Below are 26,075 nucleotides of genomic sequence, written 5' to 3'. Positions count from 1 at the left end.
ACTAGGTAACATCTTCAGTGAACCTCCGAATGAAGCACCGGTGCTTTCGATTTATATGTTTGAGTTTCCTTGGGTTGGTGATGTCATTTCCTATGGTGACATCATTTCCGGTTCTTTTTCCTCAGGGGTTGGTAAATGGGATCCAAGTCAATGTGTTTGTTGACAATGCCATGGTACATTTAAATGCCCTTTTTCTCATACAGAGTAAATTTCTATGGGACGCCAACTTACCAGTGCTATAACTCTGGCAGAAGAGCTGCTGAAAGCTCAAAATATTATGCAACAGACCCTCCACTCCATCTACACTTACTTAAAACCTATGATATTTCTAACCTGCCCCAATTCTGATGAAAGGCCACAGACCTGAAGCATTAACTCTGTTTTCTCTTATCCATCTCTCTCCACAGACGCCACCTATCTTGAGTAATCCCAGCATTTTCTCTTTTTTAATTCGGATTTCCAGCATCAACAGCTGTTACATCAGAAAGCAAAAAGTTTGAGATGAATTTTTCAGCATGAGATCCTTCATCAGACTTCAGTCACAAACCTAATCTGAAGTGATCAGATTTACTGTAGTTAAACTCAACAAGCATCAAGTCATTTCCATGAAGTGACTGCAAAGTTGTAAGAGGAATTTTAATATTTGAATCTCTTTATACAGTACAATATACATCCTCAAATTCAAGGACCACTAGTAAAAATAATCAGAGACAAAGAGGGTCATTGCAGAATTTATTTTCTGAGGATAAGTTTACCAGCCCACCTGGAGTTTCAATAGTTATGTGTTTAAAAAGTCAAGAGTTGCATAATTTACAAAGTAAAACACTTACAGCCTGTACACATACAAATTAATCATCCATGCACAATATACATGAATCCTCTCTGTAATTGTGCCCTCTCCAACCCCAAGAAAATATCTTGCACACCAGCCACATTATGAATTTACAGTACAAAGTGACCGACATTCTTTTAAAGAAAAATTCTGTAGGCAGAAACATAGGAAAACAGAATCTTTAGAGAATAGTTAAAGTAGCAAATAAACTGTGCAAATTTGCATTCATCTCTGGTGTAAATATGACAAATCAAATTAGAAGTCTCCCAATTATCTTCAAGGAAGTACACTGACAAGTGCTGGGTTTCACTGGATGAAGTTGAACTGAATTGAAAATGATCCACAGGCTGGAAGAAGCCAATGAACCATTACTTGAAGGTCCAGTACTTCCACCTTGAAGGATACCAGTTTGTTCAATGCTAGAAGAGTAGCGATATGTACTTAGCCCAATGTTATGAACAAGTACTGAAATGTTCTCCTGTGTGACAGCCAGTGCTTGGAGAGGTTAAAATTTTATGTAATTTTTAAAACTATACAAAATAAGCCTATTAAGACATGAAATATTCTACTTGATTTTGAACAAATAATTTTTAAAAAGGACCAGAAAATATTCAATAAAAATATAAAAAGCTATGGGGAATTAGACTAAGTGGCCAACTCCTTCAAAAAGCTGGCACGGATACAATGGTTGTAAAATTCTATCAATTGTAACAATTCTAAGCTGTTGTAGGTCAACAGTAAACTCTGAGCAAAAAGAGTTAATGACCCAAAATGGACAACAGCACAAGGCTGGAAAGCAAATCATTTATAGACTGTAGGGAAAAAAAAGGCCCACATTAATTTGGGACTCTCCTGAAGCATTCAAATATTCAACATTTACGAGGGATTTGTCCATGCAAAAAGGGATCATATTTCAGAAATGATTAATAATAAAATTTTAAGTGAGGCAACAATATTGAATTGTCAACTATTTCTTTTCTCTAGCTCTTGGTTAAACTCTGCATTGAATTTCAAATCACGTTTCCACTCTCCTTTTACTTCACTTTCCCATATGAGTTTAAAAACACCAAGATTTACAGCTCAGAAATTGGTCACTATGTCAGCGTATAGAGTTTCTCATCACCACATAACAGGACTTAGACATCAGAAAGACTCCAACCAATAGGGGATGAAAGTTGCTGAGTGATTACTGTATAGGACGTAGTAGGCAGACCATCATTTGAGGTGAAATCCACAGGTACATCTCTCTTGTATCTTTAGAAATAGCTCCACCACTTCAACCCTTTTTAAAATCTTGAAACTTCTGATACATTGTTGTTGTTAAAATTTTAAGTAACAGTAGTACTGTTCCAGGTAATCAACTGTTAAAACAGTTTATGCTGCATCTATTAATCCCTTTACAGAAAATCATTCTTCACACTGTTGACAGAATCTGTCATAGCTGCTGGTGTCAGCAACATAATAAACAAAATTCAATTGAACCTCCTATGGATGACACAGATAACCTCAATTGAATATCTATTATGTAAATCCTCCCTGGTTAGTACTATACAGTGGTGAGGGGGAGGCTCAGTTACCTTTGTGGAGAAAATGTTTGATGGAATAAATTTCATTTTTAATAACTACTAGAATATGACCATCAGCAAGAATCTGACAAACAAATGATCAATCTTCTGCTCACATGTATTGATGTTCCAATATACAATTGCATGGGCTGCCTGTAATGCTAAAATTATTGCAATTTGTATTACACGTAACAAAATATTTGCACCATTACCCACTGCAAAAGGTCAAAGCTCTTGCCCCGTCAATAGAGCAGCTATAGCACAAAGGAAAGGAAAGTCAGTCCGCCCCACAGTGAGAAACCAGAACCACATTCTTCCAGAGTATAAGGAATAATCTTTCATTTTGTTTTATTCACCTATGTTATCAATTTTTTTTTAAAAAATCAGCAATTTTGGCTAGATCTTAAAAAACCCAATATACATCTAAAAATCAAAGAAGTGTCAGTAGGTTATACTGAAGCTCAACGGTGTCAGAGCAATGAAATCTTAATACTTATTAACAGCAGCTTACTAAACCATCCCTGAATAAAATGAAGAATGTACATTTTCTGAACGTTGAACAGAATTTCAACAAGTCATTTTTTTTTTAATGAACTCCCACATTCTTCCCCCATCCAAACACAGAGCTTGTGCATCCCTACATTTCTGTCAGATGAAAAGAATACTAATTTTGGTATTTGAAGATGCAACATTTGCCAAGATCAACTTGCTGAAGTTAACTCTGGGGCTCTTCTTGGCAACACCAATTCTAAAATAGCTGAATCATTGATTCTCTTGACTTGCCAATCCCAATCCATTTAACTGCAAACACAAGAAGATAAGAGATCTCATTAGCTCTCCTCAAATAACACATTTTAACATAAATGAATCTGAAGGGAAAATAAGTTGAAAAAATGTCAGTGGAACAGCATCTTTCAAAAACTCATGTCTTTACGATCAATAAAACTCGTTGCAAAAGTGCATGCAATAGGAAATGTCATAACCAATTTGCATATGACAAGATTCCATGAATAGCTACTATGGACCAGATCATTTACAGTGTTGATTCAGGGAAAATAGCTCTTTGAAAATTACCAGATAGTTGTGATGACCATTTAAGGGTAGTAGAATTAGCTGAAAGATGACATTTTTTTGATGTATGTCCTGCACACTTCACTAAACTGCTCATCTTGATTAAACACTCAAGATCTGGAAGGAGAGTCTCAAACTCACAACCTACTGACCCTAAGAAGTGTGAATGTTATATCAGAGCCAAGGCTGACATGGCCAGGACGTATGCGAACATTTAAAAAGCACATCTAGTAATGTCAGGTCTGAAGCTGACAGAGGGGACAACAATTTAACAATGGGGATAGATTGATGCGATCAAGGGAAGTAGAAACTTCAGTGACAGTTCAGTGAAAATAATATATTTAAACATTCTGAAGGATTGGAACAAAAATAAGATGAAAGCTTAAAATATTCAAAGTTTGTACAAGGACAAGGAAAGGAAGAGGGACTAATGACGTAATATTGACAAAATTTAAGAAAGCCAATCTTCCAACATATGTAATGACCCAATAATAAAAGGGAAAGAATAAGAGTTGCCTAGAAGTGACCCCATGCCTAGAATAAATGTTGGTTTTGCCACAGACCACTGAAGTATGTCAGTTACAGTATTAATATATGTCACAAGAGTGTCAGGACCCTCTCCTCTCGATGCTGACTATTCTGCAATAGTCACTCTAACACATATGCAACAGGATTTGTATGGGGTGAAAGGTGACCACCATAATTAAACATTTTCTAACCCAAGTTCTGTTGCTGTGCAAATACATCAGTAAAAGCTGAACTGTTATGGAATCACAGACAATCTTTGTTTGGTTTTTGGCATGAAGATGGAAGAGAAATGGATACACAAAATGTCAGCAACCATACTGGCTTTACTTGACAATCAAAGAAGTTTTAAAAAAAATACTCCAATATCTTTATGATTGACATCTGGTTGGGATTGCATTAGAGAGCGCCAAACAGCACATACTAGTGTAGAGTCTGCAGGAAGACATAGGACAGAGTGATCTAACCTCTCAGCAAACCCACTATACTTCCACTCAGCATAGCAGACATCAGTTCTACATTAAGTCCCTTCCAGATTCAGGAACAGACAGTCCCCACTTAGGTTCTTTTTCCTATTGTCATTTTCACGGTGAAGAGCTTTAAGGCACAGAGGAAGCTCATGCAGACTGGCCCAACCCAACTGGTAGCATTTTACCAGTCTTCTGCTGGAATCATGATGGGAGATTGGAGTAGTTCCCTCCCCACATTTCAGTCCAATGTTAGAGACAAAGGTGCTAGCATGGATAGAAGTTTGGCTATCTGGCAGAAAGGAGAGAGTGGGAATAAAAAGGTTTGTCTCAGGATGGCAGTGTTGGGACAATAACTTTTCACTTTGTATACTAATGATCTAGATGAAGGAACTAAGGGCATTCTGGCTAAGTTTGCAGATGATACAAAGATAGGTAGAGGAACAGGTAGCTTTAAGGAGGCAGGGAGGCTGTAGAAGGATATGGACAGGTGAGGAGAGTGGGCAAAGAAGTGGCAGATGGAGTACAACATGGAAAAGTGTGATATCATGCACTTCGGTAGGAAGAAGAGAGGCATAGACTATATTCTAAATGGTGAGAAAATTCAGAAGTGTGAAGTGCAAAGTGACTTAGAAGTTCTAGTCCATAATTCTCTCAAGGGAAACCTACAGGTTGAGTCAGTAGTTAGGAAGACAAGTGCAATGATGGCATTTATTTCGAGAGGACTTGAATGTAAAAGCAGGGATGTACCACTGAGGCTCTGGTCAGACCACATTGGAGTATTGCGTGCAATTTTGGGCTCCATTTCTCAGGTCTTGGAGTGTATTCAGAGGAGGTTCACTGGAATGGTCCCAGGAATGAAAAGCTTAACATATGAGGAACATTTGAGGATGCTGGGTCTATACTCGATGATGTTTAGAAGAATGAGGGGGAATCTAATTTAAACATACAGAATACGGAATGGCCTGGACAGAGATGATGTCGGGAAGATGCTTCCATTTTTAGGAGAGACTAGAATCTGAGGGCACAGTCCTAGAGTAAATGGATGACCCTTTAGAATGGAGATAAGGAGAAACATCTTCAACCGTGAATCCGTGAAGTTTATTGCCACAGAAGGCTGTGGAGGCCAGGTCATTGAGTATATTTAAGACTGAAATAGATAGGTCTGGAGTATTGAGGGGATCAAGGGATATTGAGAGAAAGCAGGAGGATGGGGTTGAGAAACTTATCAGCCATGACTGAATGGTGGAACAGACTGAATCGGTTGAATGGCCTAATTTCTGCTCCTATGTCTTATGGTCTTATAAACTCAAGACAGTTCAGTATAATGGATGAAAGCTATTACTATGAAGGATAATCTCAGGGCTCTTGTCGTGCAGTGTGTTCCTATCTGTAGGCCAGACGACCTGGGTTCAAGGCCTACATGGTCCAGAGGTGTGTCATAACATGCCTGAACAGACTGATTAAAAAACATCTTAAAATACATCTCATGCATCCAGGTATTAAATCAACCAGAACAGTCCAGGTTCAAGACCCACCTCAGGTGTGATGAGCACGAGTTACGCCATAGCACACTCAAACAGTGTGATTCAAAGAAAAGGCCTCAAATTAAAATTCTTGGAAGAAACTTCTGGCTACCTTGCATTTTTCAGTAACTTGAGATATGACACTTGGTGACTAATACTTACCTGGCACACCAAGATGTCCTTCAACGAACCGGACATAGTTCTGTGCATTTGTGGGCAAATCTTCAAATGTTCTTGATTGTGCTGTGTTGGTGTTCCAGCCAGGTAGAGACACATATTGAACTTCCACCTTGTTCAAGACCTCTTGGTTAGCTGGGAAACAATGGACACACAACCATTTTAATTAAGTCAAAACAAACTTAGAAGTTATTATGATTAAAAAAAAGTTCTTAACATTCCAGTAATTTATGGTCTATTCCAACTTGCACACTAGGATCTTGGTGATACTGAAAATAACAGTCATCTTGAGACCAAATACAGTGCAGTTTGGTCAAAATGCTTCATGTGCCAGCGTTCTTTGTGAAGAATCTTGCTATTACTCAGAATGTCCTGCAGATGACATGCTGGAGCTCAGGTATCAACAACCAAACACCAATTGCAAATTACACTAATGCAGCAGATTCCAAAGCGCGTTTATGCCTCAGCCGATCTGCTGAAAACCTTATCCACATCTTTGACCTCTCTAGACACCATTGTTTTAATGTTTTCCTCGCTAGCAAATAATGAGCAAATCTCTACTGCATCACCCTAATTACATGACCAAACCATGGTTATTTATCAACGTCTGACCTGCTGTGCTTTCCCAGCTCCACACTCTCAACAGCCTTATTGGAGGTGAAGACCACATATTGCACGTCTCACTCAGTGCAATTCTAGTCTAAAATCTGTACTTGAGTGTGATCACTGCCTAAAAGGATAGTGGAAGTAGATTTAATAGTAACTTGCAAATGGAAAGTGGATAAATACTTGGGAAGACATAAAATATTTGCAGAGCTAAAGTAAAAGAGAAAAGTGGGATTAATTGTATCGTTCGATAAAAGATCTGGCACAGAAACAATGGGCCAAATGCCCACCAAATGCTGGTCTACTCCAGCAACTGGTGAGAAAGTATTTTAACAGTAAATTTTGATCTGAAGTCTATTTATTTTCTTCAATTTAGAAACTTCTTAGAGTAATTGTTGGTTAGTTATTTTTTATTCCGGCCTTAAAACAAGGCTATAAAGGGTGTCTGAGGGGAGTGGTTTAAACAGGCTTCCAGAAGTTTGAATCTGTTTCTGTCTAAATAAAGCTCAAAAGGAGGACTCCTTCTGTGCTGTTGTGGCCTTCACAAGGAGCTGGTTTACGTACACAGAGGTTAAAGTGGAAGCTTGAAAAGTTAGTTTGGTGAAAGGGGTAAGGGGTGCTCCTTTGTTTTTCAACCCTTTTTACTTTCCAGCAATTGACTCCTAATTTGGTATAGGTGAAGAAGCTGATTATTGGCAAGTAACTGGAAGAATATTCTATTCGTTCGAATTGTAATAAGTAATTTTAATGTTATGGTGGCAAGTCAGCTTGGCTAAGAAAAATGCACATTCTGCAGAACGTGAAAAGTTTTTGTGGATGCACAATGTGTCTTAGATGAACATGTTTATGTGCAGTGTCATCAGCTATAGGAATCTGAGCTCCAGATTTCACAACTCGAGTGCAACGCAAGTCGCTGTTGAGCATCTATAAGACAGAGAATCTCATGGATAGTGTGCTTAGAGATGATGTCACACCACAGGCTTGGAACTTACAGGCAGGGGGTCAATGAATGACCCACCAGTCAATCCAAGAAAACTAGGCATGCAATGCAGGAATCTGCATCTTGCTCGTTCATTGACTTTCCATTTTGGATACTGGTGAGGTCAATTGTCCCTCCAAGGAGTACAGCCACAGTCAAATCTATGACACTTTATAGAGGTTTATAAAATAATGAGAAGCATGGATAGGATGAACAGATGTGGTCTTATACCCCTGAGGGCAGGGGAGTCCAAAACTAGAGGGCATAGGTTGAAACTGAGAGGGGTAAGTTTAGAAAGGACCTGAAGGGCAACTTTGTTACAGTGGCGAGAGGGTGTATGGAACAAACTGCCACAAGTAGTGGTGGAGGTGGTTACAATTACAATATTTAAAAGGTGCCTGGTTGGTATATGAATAGGAAGGGTTTAGAGAGATATGGGCCAAATGCTGACAAATGGGATTAGGTCAGATTGGGATGTCCAGTCAGCACAGACCAGTTGGACCGAAGAATCTGTTACCATGCTGCATTATACTATGACATGATGGGTGACTCATCTATACATGAGTTGAGGAAGAAAAGTAGAAGAGCCACAGTGATCCATAGTCAAGGGGTGAGACAAGTGTTTCTGCAGCAGTAAATATGACTCCAGGATAGTGCTGCCTCCAAAGTAACAGGGTCAAGGATATCCTGGAGCAGCTGCAAGAAATCTTTCTGGGGGAGGGTGAATAATCAAAGATCATGGTTGACGTTGGTACCAATGTAATAGGTAGGAAGAGGAATGAACTCCTTAAAACAGATTTTGGGAGTCAGAAGAAAATTAAGCAGCAGCATCTCAACAGCTTAATCTCATGACAAGTCCCAATGCTATGTACTAATAAGCATAGTAATAGAAGTATTGATCAAGTCAACATGTGACCGCAGAATTGGTGTGGATGGGAAGGACATTAGATTCCTGAAACATTGGGAACATATCATATTATTCTTTGAATCCTGGGTATGTGGCAAGAGTGCTGGTAACTGAAATTCTGTTGATATACACATGCACATTTTTGTACAAAACTTAAAAGTAGTATTGCTCCAAACTGCTATAAGCAGTGAAGCTGCATTAACATAAATTCCACGGCACAGACAGGACTTACACAATGTTCGGCATCATTTGCTATTTCTCAGATACTGAAGTAGTCCATTGCAAACTTGAGCAAGACCAGGACAATATCCAGACTTGGGCTGATATAGGATATGAGTATTAGCTGCCATTTAACTACCAGGCAACAATACTCAGTCAACAAGAACGAATCTAACCATCATACCGAGTCATTCAATGGCATTACCATCGCTGATATCTCACTATCAACATCTTTGGGTTATCACTGATCAGAAAGTGAACTAGAGTAACCACATAAATACAATGGTTACAAGAGCAGGACGAAGTTGGGAATCCTGCAGCAAGTAGCTCGCCTCCTAACTCCCCAAAGCTCATGACCATCAAAAAGGCACAAGTCAGAAGTGTGACAGAATACTCTCCACTTGCTCTGATGAATGCAGCTCCAATTACACTCAAGAAGCTTGATAACATTGAGAACAAAGTAGCCCACTTCATTCGCACAACACCCAAACATCAATACTCCCCAGATAGCACCATCCAAAACCTATGACCACTTCCATCTGGAACAGTAGGGGAACCAGTTAGGAACACCACCCGCTACAAGTGCCACTCCAATTGCTCACCATCTAGACTTGGAAATACATCACCATTCCCTCAGTGTTGCTAGTCAAATCCTAGAACTCTCATCCTCGCAGTATTGTGGGGCTACCTACACTAAACGAGCAACAACGGTTCAGGAAGGGAGCTCACATCCACCTTAACAGCAATAACTCAGCCAGCAGAACCCAAATTCCCTGAATTAAAATACTTACCTGGAAAATGAGGTATTACTTTCTCATCAACCTTGTAGGCAACTCCGACTTTAATCTCTGCGAATACGTCCAGGATGTCCAATTTGGTTAGTGCTAAACTACACGAGGAATGAATCAGAAAGCAATATTAAAATCTTATCAAACACTCCTCACATCCAAAACCATTCATAACCAGCTGCATCTCAACTCAAAATAATATTTATTTCAATCTTAAATTGCTCACAAAAGTTTCTGTTTCCGAAGGAGGAAATAAATCCTTGAAATTACTTACGCAGTAAATCCATTGATCATGTGAGCATACTTGAGCAAGACAAGATCCAGCCAGCCACACCTCCTCCGTCGACCTGTGGTGACCCCTATTTCTGATCCTCGAGACTGTAGCAATTCACCAATATCCTATAAAATTATGATAGAATATTTCACAATCCCAGAGCAGATATCAGTGAGGCACAATGAATGTTTGAGCTAGCAGCAACGAAATGCAATTCTGACTCTCTCAGCTATTTCTCATTGACCCCAACAAAGTTCTTCAATCGAGCAAACTAAATAGAAAACACAAAGCTAAATCTGATATTTTATTAGATTATGGAGGATACAAAATATGAAATGAAGTCTCACAACATGCTTGCTTTCCAGCAGAATCACCATAAAGAGGGGAAATTGAGTTGTGGACAGCTTGCCTTAGTAATGAAGACATCACTTATGATAGCAATATTTAAAAGTCTACTGTGTGCGCATCTGGGACTAAATTTGCTAGTACTGCCTGAATTTAAGGAGATCCCATTTTTGTGAACAACCCACCACCCTCAAATTTCAGAAATTAAGTCTGTTCTCCTGTACTATCAACGCATAAAAACATAAATGCCACTTGTTATGGTAGATGTTAGGCAAAGACCAGAGCACACTCAGCCAGTCCCAGATCCTCACAAGAATGCTCCAAGAGTGGGAATTTGGCTGGGGTACTACAGAATCACCACCCACTTTCTAAACATTCCTCAGTGAGAGGAGAAGGTGAACAAAATTCAAGAGTGGGGAGATAAAGCATAAGGAGTTAATTGCCAGCTGTCAAATATCTTATGGTTTGCATAAATATGCCAAAGTCATAAGAGTAAGCTGTGTGACTGTCAACTCAAAGGAATCTGAATAGGGAGATAATAAAATTACAGGAAAGTTTTGGGGAGAAGTGAGTTAGAGTCCCCCAAATGACTTAAAGGCTTACGTTATCTTGTTCTGTCGGAAATGCACCAATTCCAACCCTTGTTGTATAGGCTTTCACCACTCCGTATACTTCTCCAACATTCTGAGGAGGGATTCCCAGACCTGTGCACACACCACCCACTGTGCAATTTGATGAAGTCACAAAAGGATAAGTACCTTTGAAAGAACAGAAAGAACATTGCTGTATACAGTATTCAATTCAGGAATGCATACAAGCATGGATATGACTGCTAAATATAAATGAGGATATGTACTTTCTTCACACCTCAATATAATTCACAGGCTGTGAAAAGCTCTCAGACAGCCTGAAGATGTGAAAGACACTATACAAACACAAGTATTTTCCAGTAAACGATAATTTGATAATTACAGCTCTATTTTCCACAATCCATCGACTGGATAACTATATCTTTCATACAGTTGAGATATTGGCGACCATTTGTTTCCCATTCCTAATTCCCCTTCAACTGTGGGGCTTGCGGCCAGCTCTGACAGCAGTTCAGAGTCAATCACAAGTAGGCCCGATCAGGCAAAGACAGATTTCCTTCCCAAGGACTTTGGTCAAGCAAACATGTTTTTTTTACAATAATTGTTGATTTTTATGGCTATCCTTAATGGAATTTAGCTTTCAATTCCAGATTTCACAATTAATGGAATTTTGATCTCAATAGCTGCCATACTGTGATTGGAACTAGCCCCTGAATTACCAGGTTCAGTAACATTACCACGACACCACTGTTACCCCAATCTGGAAGGTACCTTCAGCATTTTTTTTTGTGGGTCACCTATGCTCTGAAGTAGAAAGATGTTAGTCCTAACGGATGGAATCATTTTCACTTGAGGAACGCAATACCAGAATCAAACTCTACAAGCTCAACCTCCACCAATCATTCTTTAGCCTTATCCCTGTGCTGTATTTTTCTTCCTGCGAATCAGCAATTCCATCACCCCCAAGTTAAAGGCAGTTTCTTTGTATGCGATTATCTCAACTCAAATGATTTGACTTTGCCCAAAACCTGCTTCACCCAGGAACCTTTGCAACCCATAGTCAGAGGAATCCTTCATCAGCTTCTCTTGGATCTGGAGGGTAAAGTTTGTGAATATATTGCTGCCTATGCATTCCTGCTGCTATTCTGCCCAGTGGTTAGATGACTGTCTACCAATTAAAAGTCAAAATACACAGGTACCAAGCATAATTTTAGTACAAAGGACCCATACCAAGAAAGGTTATGGTTAGTGCAAAGCATGTATATGGAATAACAAGTTTCATTGACTGTTAGCTACAGGAGCAACAGTTTAAATGCAATCCTAAACTGAATTGAGGTAACTGGAGAAAGAAATGGAGGCTCGAGAAATTGGGGAAATAACTGCTGATGTTTTGAAAACCGCCCACATCACAGAAGAGGAAGTGCGAGAGGATTTAGCAACTTGGATCAATCTCCAGGACCTGTTCTACTCTGTCCCAGGATTTCGTGGGAGGCTAGGGAGGAAATTGTGGAGCACCTTGTAGAAATGTTTGCATCATCTATAACTTTGGGAAAGGTACCAGATGACTGGAGAGTGGCTAATGTTGTGCCTTTGTTTAAGAAAGGATGAAAGGAGAAGCCTAGAAACCAAAGACCTGTGATTCAGTGGTGGGTAAGTTGATGGAAGGGATTCTGAAAGATAGCATTTATGTGCATTTGGAGAGGCAACAAATGATTAGAGATAGTCAGCATGGTTTCATGTGAGGCAAATCATGGTTTCACGTGAGGAAGTAACCAAGAAGATTGATGAGTGGTAGACATTGTTTACTTGACTTTAGTAAAGCCTTTGACAAGGTTCCACATAGTAGATTAATTAGTAAAGATAGATCACATGGATTTCAGGGTAAGCTTGCCAATTGGATACAAAATTGGCTTAACAATAGGAGATAGAGTGATGGTGGAGGATTGTTTTTTGGACTGGAGACCTGTGACCAGCAGTGTTCCACAGGGACCACCACTAGGTCCACTTTTGCTCATCATTTCTGGAAATTATTTAGACAATAACATAGAAAGCATAGTCAATTAGTTTGCTGATATGGTGGAAAGTGAGGAAAATTGTCTAAGATTACAAAGAGATCTTGATCAATTGGCTGAAGAGTGGCAGACAGAGTTTAATTTGGATAAACGTGTGCTATTACATTTTGGAAAAAACAAAGACTTCTATAATTAAAAGTAGGGCCTTGGGCAGTTTGTAGAATAGAGATCTTGGGGTTCAGGAACATAATTCTTTGAAGTTTGCATCACATGTAGATAACTTGTGAATTGGAGATGCTGGTGTTGAACTGGGTTGTACAAAGTTGAAAATCACACAACACCAGGTTATAGTCCAACAGGTTTATTTGGAAGCACTAGCTTTCGGAGTTCTGGTCCTTCATCAGGTGGATGTGACCGAGTGACCACAACCACCTGAGGAAGGAGCGGCACTTCGAATAAAACCTGTTGGACTATCACCTGGTGTTGTGCGATTTTTAACTTTGTAGATAAATTGGATAAGGCGGCATTTAGTATGCTTGCCTTTATTGCTCAGACTTTTGAATAGAGGAGTTGGGACGTTATGTTGAGAATGTACAGGACATTGTGAGGCTCTTCTGGAGTACTGTGTCCAGTCCTAGCTGCCCTGTTACAGGAAGGATGCTATTAAGCTGGAGAGGGTTCAGAAGAGATTTATTAGGATGTTGCCAGGAATGGAGAGGTTAGGTTATAAAGAGAGGCTCAGACTTTGTTCACTGGAGCATAGAAGGTTGACAGGCAACTTTATAGATGTATATAAAATAATGAGGGGTACAGATAAGCTGAATGGCAGGTGACCTTTCCCTAGAGTAGGTTATTTCAAGACCAGAGGGGAGAAAGATTTAATAAAGACATGAGAGGCAATTTTTTTTAAAACAGAGTGGTTCACGTGTGGAATGAACTTCCAGAGGAAGTAGAGGATGCAGATACAGTCACAACTTTTAAAAACATTTAGATAACTACATAAATGAGAAATGTTTGGAAGGATGTGGGCCAAGTGCTGATAGGAGGGAACTAAATTAGTTTGGGATTATGGTGAGCACAGACTGATTGGACCGAAGAGTCTGTTTCCATCCTGTATGACTCTACAATTGAAGTACAGTTCTGGAGGTACCAGGCTGGATTCAGAATACACCGGCCGACTTGTTGTTACAATACCTGGGAACCAGTGTCATTTTAAGAGGATAGCAATAATCAGAAGATAAGCATGAAGAGGAGAGAATAAATCATGAAGTATGTAACAAAATTACCCAAAGATCATAATGCAATGGTCTAAAACCTACTAAACATACTTGTGCATTACTACACCCACATCTTGGTCTTTTCACAAACTTTTTAAACAAGCTTTTCTGCAATACTCTGCCTTGTGATATCACTGCAGTGGAATTTATCTCCTTCTGAGGGCAAAGGAAAGACAGACAGTTGGAGGTATTGGTGTTATTTCAGTAATGGTGTAGGGATGCGTCACACAGCAGCATAGCTTGGAAATGAAATCCCATACCAAAAAGCAGTACTTGCAGTTGTGTAACACTTTTACCCACCTCGTATATTTTACAGGTATTTGACGGTATCTTACCAAAATCGATATCCAACAATGCTGCATTGGCTCCTTCAACTAGGATCTTCTTTTCTGGACCATGTAAAGCTTCATACATGAAGTAAACACCATCTCTTACCATAGGTTTGATTCTCTCCACGTATCCCTGAAGATAACATCAATTTCCAGTGAATGCTGAGAAACGAACTAGTACTGCTATTCAGTACTCTTACTCAGTTCTTTGTGAATTATTGAGATCACAGACAGAAAGAACAAAGGTTATAATTCTAAACCTAATTGTTATACTCAACTTGGAGCAACTCATTCTTCTCAAAAGTAACTCTAGTGCGCAGTATCACCTGTCTGGGACCTGCTGAATAATTCGTGCATCTCAGCCCTTCCTTCCAGTTAGCGTTCCTGCTCTGATGCTATTTACTTTTCCTTCCTCCTGTTTTCAAACTCCCACTTGCTGCACATCCTCACTCCATTTCAAGTACTATCACCTTTTCCCACCACTGTCCACTCCTATGGACCCAGAAATATTATACTACAGGTCATTTTGGTCTAAGTTACATTAACATGAATTGGCTATAAAGCAATTGATGAATCGTGGACACAGTTTCATTCATGCGACCTTTCTACTGAACAGGTCTCACGATTTTCTATTATGATCTTGTACAACACAATTTTCTATAGCAGGAGGTCACAGAAGAATGTAATGGTTGTCTTATAGCAGAACGACCTGCACTAGGTCACATCTGTCACTCTAGGAACTGGGTCTGAATTATTTGAAATATTTAAAAAAGCTGTGAAGTGGAGAGAACATAGTAGGAGCTTTGAAGGACTGGAAGCTGTTTTCCAGTCTGCAGCAAGACATGCACACAACTGCACTCCTATTCTGGAAATAGACTGTGGACCACTCACAAATAGCACAGAGATCAGAGGAGAATCAGAGATCAGAGAAGAATCAGAGATCATCTTACTCGAACAGAAGATCTTGATGGGACTGAGAGTGTATTTCCACTTGTGTGGGAAAACAACCACTAGTGCACAGTTTAAAAATAAGAGGTCTCCAGGTTAAGGCAGAGATGAAGAGTTTTGTTTCCCCTCAGAAGCTAATGAAGAGAACGAAATTCTCTTCTCCAGAAGATATTGGGTCCTGAGTCTTTAAATTTAAGGCCGAGTGAGAGGAATTTTTGATAGCCAAGGGTACCAAAGATTATGGGATGCACAGTGTAAAGAGACCACAACCTTAATGAATGGGGGGGGGAGACTCAAATGTTCAAATGGTGTAGTGTTCCTAAACCTATGTTCCTGTGTGTTAGGAGCAGCAACACCAATTATTTAATATACTCAAGTTAATTGCTGTATGCTCAGTTCAACAAGCATGAAGCTTGATTTCTTCACCTCAAACTGGAATCAATCTATTTGAAACTAAAATACAGAAACCTTCCTGTTCGTCTATGTCAGCAGGGTGAGCCTTTAATCGCGCCTGAAATCTAATATCAGATGTTACATTTATTCATTAAGATTTTTACTGTCCTAAGTTTAGGTTTTTGTCAGATGAGGTCTGACTTTGGGTGCAACAGATAAGGAACAATTGAAACCACATATCAGGTCAATAGCCAGTCCATTTTAGTACTGTTTTGAGGAAGAGTCATATTGGATTCAAAATATTAAACCTGTTTCTCTCTCCACAGATGCTACTAGACTTCCTGAGCTTGCTGTACCTAGCCTGTGGAAGCTTAGACTCTGTGGGATCAATGGTTTTTTTCTCCTATCCCACATTTTCCAGCCTCTGAATGCACACCTCATCAGAAAATAAAGCTTTCCTGCCAGCCCAAAATCTCAGTGAAATCAGAAGTGACTTTGAAATCGTCTTCAAGCAAGACATTTCAGAAATAAAACATTCAATTCAGACTTCAACAAAAACTCGATTCTATCAATTTGAATACAAAACCTGGAACTGTCATTCTCGAAGACAGGAATGAAAATTGGTGGGGTAAAAGTGTGAATAGCTGAGTGACAGTTTTCTTTCCGTTAATCCCCTTGCTTTATTCAGTTATGGCAAACATCAAATACTATGGAACTGCATCGACAATAATTTAAATGTCAGTTTAGAAGATAATCTGCTTATCTCCTCTAATTTGAACCCCATTGTTTTGTTTACAGAATTCCTGACTTTACATTTGAAAGGCACGTTAAACCTAAGCCATCTTCTGAAAAATTTTAATTTTGCATCTCCCTGCAACTAGGGAAAACCAGCTCGAGTAGATCTAACTTCAATCCAATTTGTTAGTTTCCCAGTATCTTCAGCAACTCGACACAAGTGCATTGTTTAAGTAGAGAGAGAGTCTGTTTACATGCCACTTGGCCATACACAGCTGCCATTCATTAACTGAGACATGCATCACACGCTCAACCCAACAACCTTGTGGATGAAGATCTGCTCAGAAAGTTTTGGACATGGATTGAGGAAGACAACTGGGCATCTTTATAATTATTCTTCAGCTATGCTGAACTTTTAGACCAGGTCAAGATAACTATTTGGTCTCTTTCATTTTGTTCTAAAAATCTTCTTAGATTATGATCAATAATTAGCCATTGCAACTGGTGTAACTATAAGAACAGTGTACAATGAAGCCAAGTTCTGATCAGCTTACCTGAAGCTTTTGCAGCTCCCCTTCCACATCAACTTCCAGATTTGGATACATTGACATGTGCTGATTTGCCAAGACTTTAAACCTGAGGAAAATAAGTACATTTTTGAAATCAAAAGGTGACAAAACTCAATTAATGAACTGCATGAAACATCATGGAAGCAAATTTGCAAGAGGAGAACTTAAGATCATTCTTACTTTCAATTGATGTAGGAATTAACTGTGAAAAGGACCAAGTTCCATGAGAATCACATTCATTCTGGAGAAATGTACATTTTTTTGATACAGTTAATCTGCACTGGTCAAGTGAGCCGAAACACATGCTGGTGAGAACCAAAAGGAGATGGACATGGGTGGAGTACAAACACTTTTAAGAATTGGTTGGGCTAAATGGCTTGTTCATGTGCTGCATGTTCTCAATGACTCTGTCATGCAATGAAAGAGGTGGCAAGATTCTTCAGAGTGTGATGTGGAGGCCCTCTGAATTTGTGGACAATTGTTTAAACTGATAGAGGCAATTCAAAAGAATGGACTGCTCTATGACAACAAAGCCAATAAGCAACAGGAAACTTTCATTTTATACTGAAATCATTGAAAATAAAATTCAGAGTCCTACAGGCCCTTTGGCCCAAACTGGTCCATGCCGTCCAAAATGTCCATCCAAGCCAATCCCATTTGCCTGCACTTGGCCCATATCCTTCTAACCCTTTCCTATCCATATATTTGTCCAAATGCCTTTTAAATGTTGTTAATGTACCCGTCTCAACACTTCTGCTAGCAGCTCATTCCATATACAGTACATATCACCCTCTGTGTAAAAACGTTGTCCCTCAGGTTCCCCTTTTATTCTTTCTACTCAAACCTTATAATAATGCCAACAGTGCGATGCTGAAAAAGCACAGCTGGTCAGGTAGCATCTGAGGAGAGGAATTGACATTTCGAACATAAGCTCTTCTTCAGGAAACTAATGCCCTCTAGCCCTCTATTCCCCAACCCTAGGAAAAAGATTGAGTGCATTCTCTCTATCCATCCCCCTTGTGATATTACACACTTCTATAGGGGGCCCCCCACAGTCTCCTATGCTCTGAAGGAGAAAGTCTTAGTTTGTCCAACCTCTCCCTATAACTCAGACCATTGAGTCTTGGCAACATCCTTGCAAATTCCTTCTGCAGTCTTCCCATTTAATAATATCCTTCCAACAGCAAGGAGACCAAAACTGAACACAAATGTGGCCTCACCAACGTGCTGCACAAGTGCAACATAACTTCACAACTTCTACTCAATGCACTGCATGATGAAGGCCAGTGTGCCAAAAGCCTTCTTCACTGCCCATGATTCCACTTTCAGAGAACTGTGAACTTGAACTCCAAGGTCCCTCTGTTCCACTACACTTCTTAAGGCCCTACCATTCACCATGAAACTTCTACCTTGATTTGACTTTCCAAAATCTAAGACCTCACACTTATCTATGTCAAACTCCATTTGCCATTTCTTCGCCCATTTCCCCAGCTGATCGAAGTCCTGCTGCAGTTTCTGAGAACATCCCTCACTGAAAATGATATCGCAAACTTACTAATCATGCCTTGCACATTCGCATAATTGATATAGATAAACAGTAATGGGCCCAGAGCCATAAAGATGTACAGCGCAGAAACAGACTCTTCAGTCCAAGTTGAACTGATATTCTAAATTAATCTAGTCCCATTGGCCAGCAGTTGGCCCATATCCCTCTAAACCCTTCCTATTCGTATAGCGAACCAGATGCCTTTTAAATGCTCTAATTGTACCAGCCTCCACCACCTCCTCCGGCAGCTCATTCCATACAAGCACCACCCTCTACGTGACAAAGTTGCCCCTTGGGTCCCTTTTATATCTTTTCCCTCTCAGCTTAAACCTACGCCTCTAGTTCTGGACTTCCCAACCCCAGGTAAAAGCCCTTGTCTGTATTACCTTCTCCTTCATAAACGTCTGTAAGGTCACCCTCAGTCACTGACACTCCAGGGAAAACCGCCCCAGCTATTCAGCCTCTCTCCTATTGCTTAAATGTTCCAACCCTGGCAAAATCCTTGTCAATTTTTTCTGACCCCTTTCAAGTTTCACAACATCCTTCAGATAGGACAGAGACCAGAATTGCACACAATAATCCAAACGCGCCTGAACCAATGTCCTTTACAACCCATGACTGCCCAGCGCTTATACTCAATATTCTGATCAATAAAGGAAAGTGTACCAAACGCCTTCTTCACTACCCTACCTACCTGCCACTCTACCTTTAAGGTACTATGAACTTGCAGTCCAAGGTCTCTTTGTTCAGCAACACTCCCAGGACCTTACCATTAAGTGTATTAGTCCTGCCCTGATTTGCCTTTCCAAAATGCAGTACCCCATATTTATCTACATCAAACTCCATCTGCCACTCCTCAGCCCACTGGCCTTTCTGATCAAGATCATCTTATGAATGGTGCTTTACTTGTCAAAAGCACTGACTTGAGGCCAGTTTTAGAAATTCCATTTTAAGAAACAATACCAAATATTAAAAAACAAAACACCACTAATTTTCCTGCAATTTTCCTGTGCATTACACAAATTTCTGATTCAGCCTTTACACTCGCTTCATGGTTCATTTCCCTGAGAATTAGGGAAAAAAAAACAAACAACACATCAGCTGACTAGCTAATAAAATAACTCTCAACAAACTGTGAAATGAGAAGTCAACTAAATAGTGTAAACAGTGGATTTCCACACATGCAGAAAAATGCAATTTGTATAATTTTGCAAATGAGTACTTCAAATTCCAATTTACACCTTCTGATATCAGATATTTAGCAGTAACACATCAAATAAATGCTATGCTGAAATTAATAAACTAGCAACTTCAAGCACTATACAGTCACAATTATAACAAATGCTATTTGTCTGGACAAATAGGGTAAAAAGAAAAACCTGTGACCACTCGGAGCAAGTAAGCTCACTTAACCAGAGATTCTGCACATCTCCAACCACGGAACAGCTGACAAGATAGTGACAAAGTAATAAGGGTAAATGCTGAGTTAGCGAAATATCAGAGATAGCTGCAAGCAGTATTCCCCATAGACTCTGTAAAGCTCTGAAGCATACATGTTAGCAACAGCTTAGGCAGTGGTGTCTGGCAGAAATCAAGACCTTTCACACAGGCAATGGTGACTAGTACCAACAGTACCATGAAGCAAGAAAATACAAAAGTTAAGAAAGGACAGCTATTGTTGACCTGCTGTCCCAGTCATTAAATGCACTTTAGGTTGTGAAAAAGGCTAAACGGACAAGGGAAGTACCCGGTTTGATCACTGGCCTATGCCAAAGTAACTAAATAAAGACATTATTAGCCCAATGTAGCTCAACATTGAGAGACACTCTACATGGTCCTCCCTTGTCACGGCATCTATTTTCTTCCAAAGTGATGTCAGGGCAATCTTTCTGCTATTCTATAAGTATACATATTGACTCATTGATCACTCTTTATGTGGAGATCTTCTGGACAGTGGCCCTAACTTCAGCTTGGATTAGTTTGAACCAGTGTCACACTTTCCTGTTATTTAGTTTAAAGTAATTTTACAGATTTATCTTTTCCAGAACATTTACTACGTTGCACATCTCTAACATTGCTGAAGTATTTTAAATATTTGCTCAAAATTCAGACGATAGTCAAAAGCTTTTTGCCACTTCTTTGAATGTCTCCCTTGTCATGGTGACCAGAATTGGCAAGATCTGGCCAGTTTTCCTTTTGAATTATTCAGATCATGCGAATGATTATCAACTCAATCACTATTAGTATCTCACTAATCTCCTCTGTCTGTCCTACTACAATACAATGACCATCTAATTTTCATTGTCATCTTTTCTAGATTTTTTATTTTACCATTAACATTACTTAGGTTGTTGCTATTTAGCAATGTTGGGAATACTGTCTGCTTCAGCAACATTCCTCATTTCCAACTGCTACTCAATTGCATGGCATTCGAATTGGAATAGTCCATTGAGAACCTGTAGAACCTCGGGTTAAGAGTGAGCACATGGATGGATGGCAGTGTGCCAGCCACCAATGGGATCAGATCCCAGATTCTGTCACTGTCTTTTATAGAGGTGAGGAATAAAAGCTGACTAGGAAAATAAAAATTGGGCCTACACCAGAAAACAGTTAATTAAGTATAAAATTGCCAGGATACATCATATTTTAAAATGCTGGCTGCATACCAAACCAATGGCAGTCATCAAACTGCAGATTTTGCTGGCTACTTTGCAAATGACATTGTTAGGACAGAAAAGGAAACCAAAAATCATTACTGAGGAATTCTGTGTTTATTGAAACTGTCGGTTGACAGGACCAATTAAATTGGTGCCGTTCCCTATCAGAAAACAGTGGATCTGAGACACTACAGGCAACTGCAGTTTCTGTGGAGATATTTTATAAGCTCCATTATATATTTCAGATTTATTTTTTAAAAATTCATGGGATGTTGGCATCACTGCCTTGGCTATCATTTATTATCTATCCCTAGTTGCCTTTGAGGAGCAGTCTTCTTGAATTGTTGCAGTCCATTTGCTGTAGGTAGACCCACAGTGCATTAGGAAGTGAGTTCCAGGATTTTAACCCAGTGACACTGAAGGAACTGCGACACATTTCCAAGACTGAGTGGCTTTGAGAGGAACTTGCAGGCAGGGGCACTCCCATGTATCTCCTGTTCTTATCCTTCTAAATGGAACAGGTTGAGAGTGTGGAAGAGATTATCAAAGAGCCTTAATGAATTGCTGCAGTGCATGATATAAGCTGCTGCTACTGACCATCAGTAGTGAAGGGAGTGCATGTTTGTGGATATTGTGCCAATTAACAGGACAGTTTTATCCTGGATGGTGTCCAGTTTGAGTGTTGTTGGAGTTGCACCTATTCAGACAAGTAGAGAGTACCCCATAACACTTCTGACATGTGGTATACAGAGGGTGAACAAGCTTTGGGGAGTCAGAAGGTGAATTAATCACAGAACAATTCCTAGCCTCTGATCAGCTCTTATAATCACAGTTCTTTTATGGTGAACCCAGTGCAGTTTCTAGTCAATGGTAACCCCAGGATGTTGACAGTGAAGGATTCCAGGATGATGAAACCATCAAATGTCACAGGGTGATGGTTAGATTCTCTTTTACTGGGGATAGTCATTGCCTGACATTTGTGTGGTCTGAGTGTTCCTTGTCAGTGTTCAGCCCAAACCTGGATATTGTCCAGATCTTGCTGCATTTGAACATGGACTGTTTTCATATGTGAGGAGATGTGAATGGTGTTGAACAGGTTATTGCTAAGAGCTGCTTGATATCATTGTTGATGACACCTTCCATCATTTTACTGATGATCAGGAGTAGACTGATGGGGTGGTACTTGGCCTTTTATGTACTGGACATATCTGGGCAATTTATCACATTGTTAGGTAGATCAGAGTGTTATGGCTGTACTGGAACAGTTTGGCTTGGAGCATGTTAAGTTCTGCAGCACAGTCCCGAGTATTACTGCAGGAATGTTGTCAGGGCCCAGAGTCATTGCAGTAACCAGCACCTCCAAATGATAACACACTGTGCAAATTGAAATAGCTGCACACTAGCATCCGTGATGCTAGAGATGGATGATCCACTCGGCACTTTTAGCTGCAGATTGCTGTGAATGCTTCAGCCTCCTCAGTTTGCATTTACACACATGAACGTAAACAGCAAACTGCTGAAAGAGGAAAAGGACAGAATTCAATGTTCTGACACAGAATTCAAAGTTGGTTTCTACTTCAGTAATTTGTTCAGAACTGGACCTTAAATGGATGGAAGATCACACACACACACACACACACATGAATTAGGAACAGCAGTTGACCAACTAGCTCCTTACCATTCAATAAAATTATGACTGATCTGATTGTGGCCTCAGTTTCATATTGCCGCTGAACCCCAATACCATGTGACTCCCTTGCTAAAAATCTAAATTTACCTTAAAAACATTCAACGGCCCTGCTTTCATCACATTCTGGGGAAGAAAATTCTGTAGACTCATACCCCTCAAAAACAAGCTCATCTCCAAATTAAATGAGATACCTGTTATTTTTAAACCGTGCCTCCTAGCTCTAGTCTCTCCCACAAGGATAGCATCCTTATCAGCATCCACCCTGTCAGAATCTTGTGCATGCCAATGAGATTGCCTGTTAATACTTCTAAACTTCAATGAACACAAGCTCTATCTAACCTTTGCTCAGATTACTGTGTCCACATCTCAAGTATCAGTCAAGCAAACTTCCTTTGAACTACACCTGATACATTTATGTCATTTCTCAAATAAGGAGACCAAAACTGTGCATAATACTCCAGATGTGGTCTCACCAATGCCCGATACAACTGCAAAACACCCCTACTTTTATATTCCATCTCATTTGCAATTAAAAACATTTAAAAATTAGTGTTAAGTAAATGAGGATAATCATGCATAATCACTTTGCAAATGTCACTGATTACAAAGAGCAGTAAACATTCGAAACAGTATTTTCTGAAAAGTGGAAGGCAAGATTAAGATTTCAAGTCAATGATCTTCCATCAGAAAATATGTTCACTGTACTTCCAGCCCCACCTGGCTGAATGAATATCAGTGTTTTCTGTTTTTTTTATTTCAGCTTTTCTGCATCATCAGTGGAGGAGCATGGTAATGGAGCAAGGTCCATTCTAAACATTTGCCACCTCCTCCTCAATTTTTATTATGTGGGGTCTATCCAGTTCACTGCACAGTAACTTCATTTTTAATGTTACACCTGGTATTTTAAAAAGGACAAAGATTAAGGCAGAGATTGATAGATTCTTGTTGTCTCAAGGAATTAAGGGCTACGGGGAGAATGCGGGTAAGTGGAGTTGAAATGCCCATCAACCATGATTGAATGGCAGAGTGGACACGATGGGCCGAATGGCCTTACTTCCATTCCTATGTCTTATGGTCTTATGATCTTATAAAGTGTGAGCAACCTGCAGAATGCTTGCTGAGCTAATGTATACACTGCAATTTACAGCAACATGGGTAAGGATGGATGAACAAGATTTAAGCCATAATGTTACAAATGGCCGATATCACTGCTCTGCTAGGATGGGTGGCATGGTGACTCAGTGGTTAGCACTAATGCCTCACAGCGCCAGGGACCCGGGTACAATTCCAGCCTGTGTGCGGAGTTTGCACATTCTCCCAGTGCAAACTCCGGGTGCTCCAGTTTCCTCCCACAGTCCAAAAGACGTGCAGGTTAGGTGAATTGGCTAAATTGTCCATAGTGTTCAGGGATGTGTAGGTTCAGTGCATTAGTCAGAGGTAAATATAGGATGGGGGAATGGATCTGGGTGGGTTACTCTTCAGAGGGTTTGTGTGGATTTGTTGGGCTGAAGGGCCTGCTTCCACACTGTAGAGATTCTAAAATAAAAATATGTCACTTAAGCAAGGAAAGGGAGGTTGGTTCCAGGTGGCACTTGGAGGTTGCGTTGCAAGAGTGTGAAAACAAACATCACTGGAGATGATCTGGCTATGATTAGAAGGGTAATGTAGACTAAAATAATTAAAAACTGTGATATCCTTTTTAAACGAATGTCACAATTGTATCACAGGGATTCATTTCTAGGTGAAATTTAAATGGCTATCTTTGACATCTGATATTTCCAAATAGTTCAATATATTAATTTAAGTAACAACAACTGTTTAATCATTTAATCTGTCAAATAGAAAAACAATATCTGTATTTTTTAAAATGTACTTGTGTACGTATGTGGCAGGGAATGGCGAGAACAAATGAAATGTATATGCTAGTGTCGCATCTTGTCACATGAAAATGTCTCACAGGATCTCACATTCATGGATTTTTGAAGGTTATGCATATAAATGGGGCAACAACATAATGCTGATATTACTGCTCTACTGAGATGAATAATCTGGTTCACGATTTGATGTTTCAGTCATATTGCAGTTTCAGATATGGCTGCATATATGTGGAGTGGAATGGGCAACACTTCAAAATACATTTCACTACATTACATGATTGAGTCCTGTTTAAAGATTCATTTCACCAGAAACCAAACATCTAATTCAAGGACATTCATTATCCAAATACCAAAAAAAAACCCAAGATTCAGTCACAGGAAAACTGAAGCTTGATTCCTGGGCACCTTTGTGATCAATTTATACTGTTCAATGACCAAAACACTTAAACTGGCAGAAAACACATTTAAAGAGCAAGGAGCAAGAGAACACCTTGAAGGCAGCAGTCATCCACACACACAGATAAAGTGATTAATGCCCAATAGAGGGAGCTCTCACAAAATAAATAAGACCATAAGTAGTAGGATCAGGAATAGGCCATTTGGTCCCTCTACCCTGCTCCATCATTCAAGAGTATTATGGTTGCTCTGACACTCCTCACAGTGCACTTTCCTGCCTTTTCTCCATAACTCTTCCTTAGCCTACTGAGCAAGAATTTATCTATTGCTCAGGACTTTACAATGTTAGATTAGATTAGATTCCCTACAGTGTGGAAACAGACCCTTCAGTTCAAACAGTCCACGCTGACCCTCCAAAGAGTAACCCATTTCCCTTCTCACTAATGCACCTAACACTATGGGCAATTTAGCATAGCCAATTCACCTGACCGGCACATCTTTGGACTGTGGGAGAAAACCGGAGCACCAGGAGGAAACCCACACAGACACGGGGAGAATGTGCAAACTCCACACAGACAGTTGCCCGAGGCTAGAATCGAACCTGGGATCCTGGTGCTGTGAGGCAGCATGGTTACCACTGAGCCATCATGCAGGCCCAATGTTAGGTAAATGAAAAGTGGCAGATTATCATAAAACAGTCTTTGAAAGACTATACATTTTTCACAAATCACAAAGGTTTAAACATCTTAAGACTCCTTCATGTGAAAACATAATC

The 26,075-nt window shown here is 39.8% G+C and overlaps 1 protein-coding gene across 1 annotated transcript in view; it reads right to left on the bottom strand.

The window, feature by feature from the left end:
• Nucleotides 1-718: 718 nt before the first annotated feature.
• The window catches only part of adss2 (adenylosuccinate synthase 2), a 76,200-nt gene continuing 50,843 nt past the window's right edge, over nucleotides 719-26,075 (bottom strand). Inside the window, exons 7-13 of the mRNA XM_060831294.1 lie at nucleotides 17,120-17,201; nucleotides 14,496-14,622; nucleotides 10,885-11,039; nucleotides 9,937-10,061; nucleotides 9,666-9,763; nucleotides 6,149-6,298; nucleotides 719-3,198 (exon numbers count right to left, since the gene is read on the bottom strand). Of these exons, the coding sequence (XP_060687277.1) occupies nucleotides 3,146-3,198; nucleotides 6,149-6,298; nucleotides 9,666-9,763; nucleotides 9,937-10,061; nucleotides 10,885-11,039; nucleotides 14,496-14,622; nucleotides 17,120-17,201 (790 nt within the window). The 3' untranslated portion in view covers nucleotides 719-3,145. The remainder of the gene's footprint in view (nucleotides 3,199-6,148; nucleotides 6,299-9,665; nucleotides 9,764-9,936; nucleotides 10,062-10,884; nucleotides 11,040-14,495; nucleotides 14,623-17,119; nucleotides 17,202-26,075) is intronic.

The sequence above is a fragment of the Hemiscyllium ocellatum genome, chromosome 10, assembly GCF_020745735.1.
Source record: "Hemiscyllium ocellatum isolate sHemOce1 chromosome 10, sHemOce1.pat.X.cur, whole genome shotgun sequence".
NCBI classification, from domain to species: domain Eukaryota; kingdom Metazoa; phylum Chordata; class Chondrichthyes; order Orectolobiformes; family Hemiscylliidae; genus Hemiscyllium; species Hemiscyllium ocellatum.
The sequence above is the reverse complement of the archived record's forward strand: the minus strand, read 5'-3'. Positions and strand labels throughout refer to the sequence as shown.